At 44.5% G+C, this 12,200-nt stretch overlaps 1 protein-coding gene across 1 annotated transcript in view; it reads left to right on the forward strand.

Moving 5' to 3' along the window:
- The window catches only part of LOC122932537 (stomatin-like), a 71,593-nt gene that overhangs the window by 57,958 nt on the left and 1,435 nt on the right, over positions 1–12,200 (forward strand). The window contains exons 5-7 of the mRNA XM_044287011.1: positions 934–1,016; positions 1,534–1,737; positions 11,831–11,965. Coding sequence (XP_044142946.1) covers positions 934–1,016; positions 1,534–1,737; positions 11,831–11,965 — 422 coding nt within the window. The remainder of the gene's footprint in view (positions 1–933; positions 1,017–1,533; positions 1,738–11,830; positions 11,966–12,200) is intronic.

Genomic DNA, 12,200 nt, shown 5'->3' on the forward strand with positions numbered 1-12,200 from the left:
TTTATGGCCTAGAAAACTCCTGTCTTGATAAATTTCCCCCATGCGCAGAGGTGGACCGGCCATAGACCCTACAGGGAATTTTCCTGGTGGGCCCATGCCCATAGGGCCACTCCTCTCTGCTGCTGGCTGAAGGTAGTGCTGGTTTAGTATTGTTGCCCACATCTCACCTCAGCCCCCTGCTCCATATCTTAAATAGAGACAATGGGAGGAGGACAGAACGTGGCAGCTATTGATGGCCACCACAGAGGGACGACTTCTGAGGAGATATTCTGTGCTGCTATATGGTATTACTTACCCTGCAAACTTGTATAGGCCTCATAAACTTGTGTTGTCCTGTCTTGTGACAGTTTAGACCCACCTATAACATTGGGGCCATTTTTATTTTTTTACGGGGTCACATTAAGCCCCTGACCATACGGTATTTGATGCAGATGCAGCGATGTGACTGCCACGTGCGGCCAAAAACCCACCCACCTGTGCTGGTCAATGGCTGCGCAAATGTGGTGTTACGTACCTTCAAAATCTTGGTGACCATTGGGCGGGGTTCTGCTAGCTGCATCATGGCTGCCTGGTGGAAGCCCGGCCCCATGGCTGCATTTTCTGGTTGCATTACTTGAAGGGGCTGAATAGATGCATGATATAATGGCCATTGTATTTATACTAAATTTTTCAACTTTACATTGTAAACGATGTCATAAAATGAAATGGTGTTATATCATATTAACATATTGATTCGTCATGAGCGGGAGAGATGCCATGTGGCTCTAACATGTCCTTCAGTGCCCCATGGTATTGGACATATGACGATCTTTGACAAGAAGCAGGCTAACCCAAGTTATTAGGGCTGCAGGTGACACGTGTTTTCCTCTAGACCTACCGTGAAGAATATGCGCCCACAATGTGCTTTACTTACACTCCTCTCTTTCTACACAGGGCTGATGTTCATTCTCCCCTGCACAGATAACTTTACTAAAGTGGATCTAAGGGTCGTATCATTTGCAATCCCTCCACAAGAGGTAGGTTTGTAGAGATATGCTCTTTATCTCCTGGGATGAGTCTACAACTACTCAGCCCCACCGGGTACAGATAATTTGCTCCCTTGCTTCAGGGGTGAACAAAAACAGCAGGGAAACCATGCGCAGAATGGCCCCAAATAGGTCATAATAAAGGGCATTCCACATCCTACCATTCATTGTAAGCCATGAAAGTTAGTACCTCACATGCTATCTAATTGTCACATTAAAAGAAGGGGATGTATGTCTACCATTGAGTTGGGTTTTATATCTTCCTAGGACTTGTTGCACAAACCCCGGCCAACACTACTGCTTTTGATTTTAAGTTTCTCTTGAGTTTGGGGCCCTAGGTTTGATAGACATATTTGGGCCTTTTCTCCTCTGCCTGGCCAGTATACGTTTTGGTGGTTTTTAATAGAGTGCTCCTTTAAAGACAGCAGAGGGCTGTATGTGACCAGGTCAGGTTGTATATCCGCTGAGGCCTCTTCATGTGACATGAGTCTGTGGTGATTTATTTTAGCTCCTTACTAAGGATTCAGTGACAACTACAGTTGATGGGGTCGTGTACTACAAGATTGAGAATGCGATCAGATCTGTGGCAAACGTCAACGACGTTCACTTAGCCACTGCACAGCTGGCGCAGACAACGCTGAGGAACATCTTAGGAACACAAACTCTCTCCAGCATCCTGTCAAACCGTGAGGAGATTGCCAACAACATTCAGGTAAGTCCCAATTTAGAATGCCTGCTCTGTTCAATTGTGGGCAGACTTTACACTATGCAAATCAAGCAAGTCAGGGGACCCTTGGGGGGGGGGGGGGGGGTCATATTAACTGTGCAGCCAATTCAGCTGCACAGTATTCTATGACATCACAGTATTTATTATCCCTCTACTGTGACATCACTGTGTTTATGATACCTGTACTGTACTGTCACATCCTGGTGTTTATTATCTCTGTACTGTGACATCACTGTGTTCATTATCCCTTTACTGTGACATCGCTGTGTTTATTATCATGAACTGTGACATCGCTGTGTTTATTATCCATTTACTGTAACAACACTGTGTTTATTCCTGTGCCGTGATGTCACAGTATTTATTACCCCAGTAGTATGACATCACTGTGTTCTTTATGATTGAAGTGTGACATCACTTTGTTTTTTCTTTTATCCCTGTACTGTGACACAACTGTTTATTATGCCTGTAGTGTGACACTGTAGCTTTAGTGCTCTTCTATGGTATCTATCTACAGTAAATTACTCTTATCTGATCTGGTCCAGGTTATGTAAGTGTTCATGGCTATTATGGCCAGCCTAATCTCATGAGAATTTGTTAAGAGTAATAGAGGAATTTTTGTCCAGCCGCCTCATTGGCATATTTGCCGTGCTGCGGCCGGATCTCCGCCGGTCGCCATTACAGCGAATTGGGACATGCAGACTTCAGGCAGCACACGGCTATACATGATAGTTACGGATCCAGCAGGCAGTTCCCCTGCCGGAACAGCCTGGTGGAATGAGTAACACCAGTGTGAACCAGGCCTTACTAGACTAAATACAGACTAAACATGTTTAGGTGATAGGTGTGCATGTTTATTTTTAACTTTTGGAGCGTGAAGAGTATGGATATGAATCTCATATATTTTTTCTAGATCCATTCTCTGCATGCTCCCATAGCTGAGCAGAGTCGCTAAAAACTGAAGGGTTAGAGTGCCCCCCCTTCATTTTTCTCAAAAGTTTAGTTACCCCTTAAACAACTTCTACTCATACCCAACAGTGATACTATTATTTTTTTTTCGTGCTGTCCAGGGCTGGATTTACCTATAGCTGCAGTAGATCTGTTCTTATAAACAGCATTGGCTGCAGGGAATTTATTTCCATGCCTAATGTGCAAAGATTGCCTGTCTTGTGAACAGGGCAGAGATTAGAGCATTAAAACTGCCTATAGGCTAAGTACATCTGCAGCGTGCAGGGGAGAACGCAACAGGTTTACGGTGGGCCGACAGTCTCAACAGTTCATTGGTACTCACGGTTAGCAGATGCCTCCCTGGACCAGCAGTGCAGTAAAGGGGAGAACAGCACCAAATTCTCCGGGGCACACTCTATTACAGGGGACACCGGCCAGGTGGTCATCAAGGTGCCCTTGATGGTGATTGGCTTTTTCTGGGTCCCTGTGCGGCTGGGCCCCTGAATTAGGTAATGTCGTGACGCCAGCACCTTGGTGGTGCAAATTGTTGAGAGTGATTGTAGTATGGAGATGGAAGAATGAGGCAGGGTTTGAATCCAACTAAGAACTTTATTGTAAACAGGGTCTTGATAGCAGTTTACATCCAAATATAAACAGTCTCTTATGAACATAGAGGTTGAATACTGTAAATCCAGGTAACAGGCTATATATGTCAGGCTATAGTAGGAGGTTGTGTACTCACAGGTATTTAGTCCTGGATCTGGTCCTTGTTCCGAAAGGAGGCTGCCGGAAGCTAACAAATCCTTCACCTCGAATCCAAAGGTCCTTAAAGCCTGGTAAAATGGCTATTGTCCTTTGTGACTTTATCCACTCCTTCTCACTTGAACTAAATTCCACTGACACAGCTAGCTACTGCACTCTCGCTCCTACAACTCCTACTTCTCACTAACAACTAGGCCTGAACTGTAGTATATATACTGTGGTGCTATCCCTATCTAGTGGTGGACTCTGTGTAGTGCACCTAACAGCTTGTTAACAGGGATATTTATACAAAAGTGCAATACAACATGATACAACATACATCATAACAAGATTTGCAGTGCCCACGTATATGAGTGGGACGCTGCATGCCCCCTTGTTTAACATGTGTCGGCCTTGACACGTTCTTGACATGACGATGTCTCCTGAAAAATATAAAGAAAGAAGAAGCATGCATGCATAAAGAACAGTACCATAACCCCATTCTTGTAGTCTCTTCTTTTAGCTAAAGAAATAGGTTAGCTAAAGAAATAGGTTGGCACAGATATATATATATATATATATATATATATATTCAGGAATATTGAAATACATCAAAGTATAATATGGGTGACAAGGGGCCGTTGTTTTCTTTTAAGACAGGTGATCTGGGGCGCTGACCTGGCACGGCGAACAGTAAAAACCAGGATAGTCCATAGTGAAATCAAACAATACTTCCTACAGGAGGCTTACAGGGCATGAGTCTGTTTCCTGAGCAAAATGTCAATAGTGGAACATCACGGAGGCTCAGGTACGTTAAAGTCTATCTCTGGGCACAGGGCTTAAACGTTGCAAAAACAGGCAGAAGAAGGTTTTTAGAGAGTCCTTAGGGTAAGGCGAAACAATTAAAGTAATAAGTCTCTCACCCAAGCTCTGTAGCTTTAAATTGTAATGAAATGGAATTACTGTTAAACAGGCAGGGCTGTTCTATAACGGGCAGGCGGCTGTCCCTTAGTTGTCCGGTCGGATCTCCGAAGTTGTAGTTACTCCAAAGATGTTTGTTCAAGAGAACTGGGTACATCTGGGGTCTCTAAGGATCCTCCATGAGGTAGTTTTTCTGGCTGAAGTGGAACTGTATTTACCTTTGCGGGTACAGGAATGTTAAGCCACGGCATAAGGAACCACTGTAGAGGATCTGATTCCAGTAACAGTTTCCCAATTGTCCACATTGGTTCTTCTGGATCAGCTGATTCTTCAGGCACTTGGGCTGTGGATGGAATTTCTTCTTGAACAGCTTTTTTTAAACACAACTTAAGACGGTTGCGATGCACTATTTGTGGTGCTCTGTTTTCTTTAGTGATTTTATAGACATCAGTCTCACTATTAGGAATAGCTGTGATGAGGTAGGGTTCTCTTTCCCATTTGTTATCCAGCTTGCTAGTGCGATGATTATTTTTCAGCCACACCTGGTTACCAATTTCTAAAGGTTCTGCTTTAGCAGACTGATTATAGTCGTTCTGTTGTTTGTGGCGTGCATTTGCCATACGGACTTGGACAATCTCTTGGGCATCAGCTAGGCATTTTTTATGTTCACTCACCCAATTAGTTTGTGGTAGGGGATTAATTGAATCTGGAACTTGCACATCCAGGGTGTGATCTGCGGATAACTTTCCTTGACGGACAAATATCAGGTAATATGGGGTGTATCCCGTAGAACAATGGATGGTATTGTTGTAAGTACATCAATTGAGGTAGTAGAGTTGGCCACTCGGTTCTTTTAGTAGGTGGTACAGCCCTCAACATTTCAATCAAGGTTTGATTCATTTTTTCACAAAGTCTGTTACCTTGAAGATGGTAAGCTGTTGTTCTAATCTTCTGACAATTGTGAAGTGAACACAGTCTTTGGAATAGTTAGGATTCAAAGGCAGATCCTTGATCTGTAATAATCTTTTCAGGGCATCCATAGGGCAACAGGAAATTTTTCCAGAAAACATTTGCGGTGGTTTTGGCTGTCAAGTCTTTAACAGGTACAGCTACTACAAATTTAGTGTAGTGATCAATTATTGTCATGACGCAGGTATATCCTGAGCAACTTGGTTCTAGCTTTACATGACCAATGGCCACTATTTCTAGAGGGGTTTTGCTTACAATGGGATGCAATGGTGCTCTTTGGTCATGTCTTTCGCTTCTTCCAATGGCACAAGTAGAGCATTCTCGACACCAATTTTCTATATCTCCTCTCATTCCAATCCAATAAAATCTTCTGCGGATAGTAGCTTCAGTTTTTTATACACCAAAGTGTCCTGATCTATCATGGTACATTTAAAGGATGATTTTGGCATCTCGGCGTGGTATTAAAATCTGATACAGCCGATCATTGGTGATTAGATCTAGGGTTCTTCTTAACATTAGTCCTTTCTGCATGAAGAGCTGCTTTCGGTGTCTCCATAGCTTGAGTAACTCTGGATCTGCATTTCTCCTACGGATTCTTTCCGGTGTTCTTCCACTAGTGAAGAAATCTTGTAGTTCACCTAAGAGTTTGCTATCTGATTGCAACTTGATCCAACTTTCTTTCTCAACTTGTGATTTTGGATCTGTCTGTTGTTGGAAGTGGAAGACTTCTTTACCTTTGACGGTGATGACATCTTGTTGGGCAAAATGTCGGTAAAAGGCGAGCATCTCTACTTCTTCCCATATGTATATCTGTTCAGTGGGATCTTCTCTGGTAGGCAGGCGAGATAAAGCATCCGCATTTTCATTGGACTTGCCTGTACTCCACGGTGAAATTCTAGCTGGCAAGACATGAGGCCCATCTTTGTTCTAAGGCTCCTAACTTGGTTGTATTGAGATGCGCCAGCGGGTTATCAGTATAGGCCACAAATGGGGTTACTGCGAGGTAGTCTTAAAATTTTTCAGTGACGGCCCACACAAGTGCGAGAAATTCCAACTTGAAGGAACTGTAGTTATGGTCATTTCTCTCGGTACCTCTAAGAGATCTTCTAGCATAAGCAATTGCCCTCTTTTTACCTTCTTGCACTTAAGACAGGACACCTCCCAGGCATTTCTTATTGGCATCAGTGTATAGATGGAAGGGCTGTTGATAATCTGGATAGCCTAAGATAGGTGGTTCTGTCAACTTCTTCTTCAGGAGTTGGAAAACAATATCTCTTTCTTCATTCTTTAAAATCGGTATCTGGGATTTCTGGTACTTCCTAGGATGTCTTCTCAGGAGTTCTTTTATTGGTTCAGCAATCTGGGCGAAGTGAGGGATGAAACGTCTGTAGTATCCTGCAAAACTAAGAAAACTTCTCACCTCTTTTACAGTGGTAAGAGTAGGCCAATTCCGGACTGCAGCTATCTTTTCTGGGTCTGGTTTGACACCTTCAGAACCGACATGTCCCAGGTACCTAACTTCTGATTTTAGTACGTAACACTTAGATGGTTTGATTTTGAGTCCATGCTTGATGAGAACTTGTAAAACTTCTGCAAGATGTTTTAAGTGGTCTTCATAGGATTTTGAATACATGATTATATCATCCAGGTATAGCAGGATAGTTTCAAAGTTTTTGTGGCCTAAACATCATTCCATTAGTCTTTGGAAAGTTCCAGGGGCATTGCAAAGTCCAAAGGGCATGTAGTTAAATTCAAATAGGTCCATAGGGGTAGTAAATGCTGTCTTTTCACAATCTTCAGGAGCCATATGTACCTGCCAGTACCCACTGGTTAAATCCAGGGTAGAAAAGTAAGCTGAGGATCCTAATGCTGTCAAGGACTCCTCGATTCTTGGTAAAGGATTGGCATCCTTGTGGGTGATTTTGTTATTCTTTCTGTAGTCCAAGCAGAATCGAATGTTGCCATCTTTCTTTCAGACAAGGACTAGAGGTGCAGCCCATAGACTATGGCTGTCTTTGATGTTTGAATCATCTGTTTCACAGATTGGTACATTGTCGGTAGTATAGGCTGGCACCTTTCCTTGATTGGGGGGTGTGGACCGGTAGAGATGGTGTGCTTGATTATACTGACTTCACCATAATCTGTAGGATGTTTACTGAAGGCATGATGATGCTCTTGCACAACTTTTAAGACTCCTTTGTTTCTCAGGTGTGGAGGTATCCCCCACGTTGAGTTCTTTCCACCACAATGTATCTGAAGTATGGTTTCGTGGATTTAGCTTCTGAGCAGACTGTTCAGTGATAGCTGCAGGTACACCGATAACATCTTAGAAAGTGACTTGTAGCAACTGAGCCACAGGGCAGTGCTTGTTCAAAGTTATACTGTTATCACTTAAATTCAGAAAACGAATAGGCACTTTACCTTGAGATACAGTCACTAGGCTTCTTGCAGCTCAGACTAAAGGATGGTCTTCTAGGGTAATGGGTTCTACCAGGGCCTGGTAGTCTCGACCTTGGATCCCAAGAGCAGCTCGGGACCACAGGAGTGTTTCAGTATTTGGTTTAAGGATTACTGGGTGGTTACCTCTGATGCGTGCACAGCAAATTTCTCCTTTCTCATTGGCAAATTTCTGTTGTGCACTTAACACACGGATAGTCTGTATCACCTTTTTGCAGGCAGGTGTGGCAGTAGGCATAGATTTGTACAAAGCTTCAAGCATTTCAGTATAACAATTCCTAAGGACGTTCATCCCTAGGACTACCCGAGGGTTGTTGTCTTCCCTGACCTGCACAATGATACCTTGTTGGGGTAGTGTAGTTCCTCCCACTAGGAGAGTTGGCTCCCAGTAACCATGCACTGGCACGGGTTTGCCGTTGCTGGCTATAAAACTCAGCCAGGATTCTGGTGGTTGTGTTAACTGGTTCTGGTCCAAGTATTTCTCAAATGCAGTCTTTTGAATAGTTGTGACTTGAGACCCGGTGCCTAATAAGGCAACAAAGGGAACCCTATTTATTCTGAGAACCACTTCTGGATGGGATCCTACATATCTGGGCATCCAATGGGGATCTTCTGGACCTACTGGTTTATCAACCGAGGGTTGCCCTTTTAACTGCCAGCACATCATTTCTGTATGGCCTGGCTTGTGACAGTATGTGCAAGTAAGCTGTCTCCAAGCATTGAAGCGGTCAGGAGGGCGTTCACCAGAATTTCTGGGATATGTCTCTTTATAATCCAGAGGGAAAAGCTTACTTGGTAAGGGTGTCTTATCCTCCAGCACTAAGGGTTTTTCCCATTGTTCTAGTTTTTTACATACTTTCTCCAGACTTTTGGTCAGGAAGTTGACTTGCTCTGTCAAGGTGGCAACTGCATCAGGAACCGGAGCTTGAGTTGCTTGACTGACTATAGAATAACATTTTGGAGATACAACTGGTTTATCCGTAGATATTTAGGTAGGCCTAGTAGGCTCGGATTGTGGGTTTGTTCCCAGAATACTGATGGCTAACTCTTTGAAGTCTAGGAAAGTAGAACTTGGATACTGAGTAGCTAACATCCTTAACTGACTCCTTTAAAGGGAGTCTGTCAGCAGATTTACCCCTTTTTAACAGTTGCCATTATGCTGTAGCCGCAAAACAGACGATTAACACGGTACCTTTAAACGCTTTGGTGGACTTTTAAATCTGCAAAAAACGAACTTTGATGAGGGCTCGCAAGTGCCCAGGGCGGAGTCCACCGTGTTGGAGCCCAGGCAGCTCTGCCTCTTCGGCTCTTATCCCCGCCCAGCCTCTTCCTCTGCTCGCCTATCTGTTGTCTCTCCCCCTCAGCGAGATCCCGCGCCGACGCGATAACTTCCTTGGCCGGGGCATGCGCATAAGCTACTGCGATGCCGTGTCAGCAATGGGCATGGCAGTGCGCATGCCCCGGCCAAGGAAGTTGTCGCGTCGGCGCGGGATCTCGCTGAGGGGGAGAGACAACAGATAGGCGAGCAGAGGAGGAGGCTGGGCGGGGATAAGAGCCGAAGAGGCAGAGCTGCCTGGGCTCCAACACGGTGGACTCCGCCCTGGGCACTTGCGAGCCCTCATCAAAGTTCGTTTTTGGCAGATTTAAAAGTCCACCAAAGCGTTTAAAGGTACCTTGTTAATCGTCTGTTTTGCGGCTACAGCATAATGGCAACTGTTAAAAAGGGGTAAATCTGCTGACAGACTCCCTTTAAGGCTTCTGAACTAACACCTTCAACGAATTGTTCTTTAAGTGTGTTATCTTTGTTTTCCGCTTCATGGGGATCTACTTGTACAACAGTTTTGAGAGCTTCCTGTAATAATAATGCAAAGTCTCTGAGTGACTCACCAGATTGCTGTTTCTTGCTAAAGAATCTCATCTTGACCTCTGACACAGTCTTGGGTTCAAAGGTGGTGTAGAGTCGTTCAAATATCTGATCCAGCATTTCTTTCTCTGAGCTTGGCCAGGACTTCACTTCTCTGAGGGCAGCTCCTTCCAATTGCCCAAGAAAATTTTCCATTTGTTGCTCTACTGACACAGGGTACAACCTGAATACGGCAAGAATTTTTTCTTTAAACTCTCTTAAAGTGTGAACTTCCCCAGAGTATCACGGGAACCAGGGTGCCCCAACGTAGTAAGGCATTGTTAGAGGCATCATAGTTGGTGCTACAGCGGCTGGTGATGCGTTAGGACCGGCTGCGGCTACTGCAGGGGGCCTGTTGAGGTCAGGCTGCACATTATCTTCCTGTACCGACATAGTAACCGCAGGTGCTCAATAAAATGTAGGATAAACACGGCTTTACACACTTGCTATGTTGCATTGCGATGGGCCACCTTTATTTTGTGGGTGTATGTCCCTTTAAGAATCGCGATGATGGACAAATAAGGTGCTTAGTAGGGCAGCTTGTGTATATAAACAGTCCCGGCAAGAGTTTTTCTCTTCTAATAACACTACTTTAGGTACATGGGTAGGTTCTCAGGTTTGCGGGTGAGTTGACGCACAGATATATATAGATTCCGTGGAGGATGTCTGGTATTGGCCTTCCCTTTCCTCCCGCTTGGTTACACGCCAAGTCTCGCGTCTTTTCGGGCGTGCGTATGCACGTCATGCTCCCCTCTTGTGCGTGGCTCCTCCCTCCAGTGCTTCTGACAGACAGGAGAGGCGACGCAGTGTTTTGCATACAGGGTCGGCCTTTCTGGATCACTACAATGGAGGTATAAGGGGCCGTCCAAGTTATTTTGCATATAGGGGTGGCACTAAATTTTCCCGCCAAGCAGGGCGTTTTGCAGAGTGATGGTTGCAGCAGTAATTAGAAATATACTTCAGGCGGTCAATTCAGTCACAACAAGCAGTTTTAATAACACAAAAATCTGGCATTTCACCATTTTTAACAGTGCGATTTTAAAGTAGACAATTGGCACAACACGTTTATGCACTTTTCAAGTAGTTTGAACAGGGACAGAGGATTTTTATCCTGTTCGTGACGCCAATTTTAAATTGCAGCGTGCCGTGCCACGGGGGTGAACGTGTGAGGTGGGCTGACGGTCGCAACAGTTCATCGGTACTCATCAGTACTCATTGTTAGCAGATGCCTCCCTGGACTAGCAGTGCAGTGAAGGGGAGAACAGCACCAAATTCTCCGGGGCACACTCTATTACAGGGGATCGAGGTGCCGTTGATGGTGATTGGCTTTTTCTGGGTGCCTGTGCGGCTGGGCCCCTGAATTAGGTAATGTTGTGACGCCAGCACCTTGGTGATGCAAATTGTTGAGAGTGATTGTAGTATGGAGATGGAAGAATGAGGCAGGGTTTGAATCCAACTAAGAACTTTACTGTAAACAGGGTCTTGATAGCAGTTTACATCCAAATATAAACAGTCTCTTATGAACATAGAGGTTGAATACTGTACATCCAGGTAACAGGCTGTATATGTGGCTATATCTCAGGCTATGGTAGGAGGTTGCGTAGTCACAGGTATTTAGTCCTGGATCTGGTGCTTGTTCCCCAGCTTATTTATGGTGAGGCTGTCAGAAGCTAAAAAATCCTTCACCTTGAATCCAAAGGTCCTTAAAGCCTGGTAAAATGGCTATTGTCCTTTGTGACTTTATCCACTCCTTCTCACTTGAACTGACTTCCACTGACACAGCTAGCTACTGCACTGTCGCTCCTACAACTCCTACTTCTCCTCAACCACAACTAGGCCTGAACTGTAGTATATATACTGTGGTACTATCTCCATCTAGTGGTGGAATCCGTGTAGTGCACCTAACAGCCTGTTAACAGGGATCTTTATACAAAAGTGCAATACAACATGATACAGCATACATCATAACAAGGTTTGCAGTGCCCGCGTGAATATGAGTGGGACGCTGCACATCTGGTTCCCATCCTATCGACATGAAGTATACTAGATAAAACTGACGTAAATTTGTAATCTTAGGGTATTGTGGTTTACTTCTCCTGGACCATTGTAGTCTTTCCTGATTCCATGCTTTATGTGTTCTAGTCAATACTTGATAACGCTACACATCAATGGGGAGTGAAGGTGGAACGTGTAGAGATGAGGGACGTGCGCCTTCCTGTGCAGATGCAGAGAGCCATGGCTGCCGAGGCAGAAGCTGTGCGAGAGGCCAGAGCCAAGGTAACTGTCTTACTATACAAGCTGCAAATGTCACCTCACATCCACTGGAGCTTCATCTACTTAACACTGATTCCATGTTTCCCATATACATTTTGTTCCACTACCTAGATCTTCTAGGTCTAAGCAAAAAGAGTTAAAGGGGTTGGCCGAGATGTTTTCAAAGGTGGCTATGAAAGAGATGACTTAGAAAATAACTAAATAAGCCTTTTAAAAGTCCAGTCACTCCACTGCTGCT

Source organism: Bufo gargarizans, chromosome 3 (genome assembly GCF_014858855.1).
Source record: "Bufo gargarizans isolate SCDJY-AF-19 chromosome 3, ASM1485885v1, whole genome shotgun sequence".
NCBI lineage: Eukaryota > Metazoa > Chordata > Amphibia > Anura > Bufonidae > Bufo > Bufo gargarizans.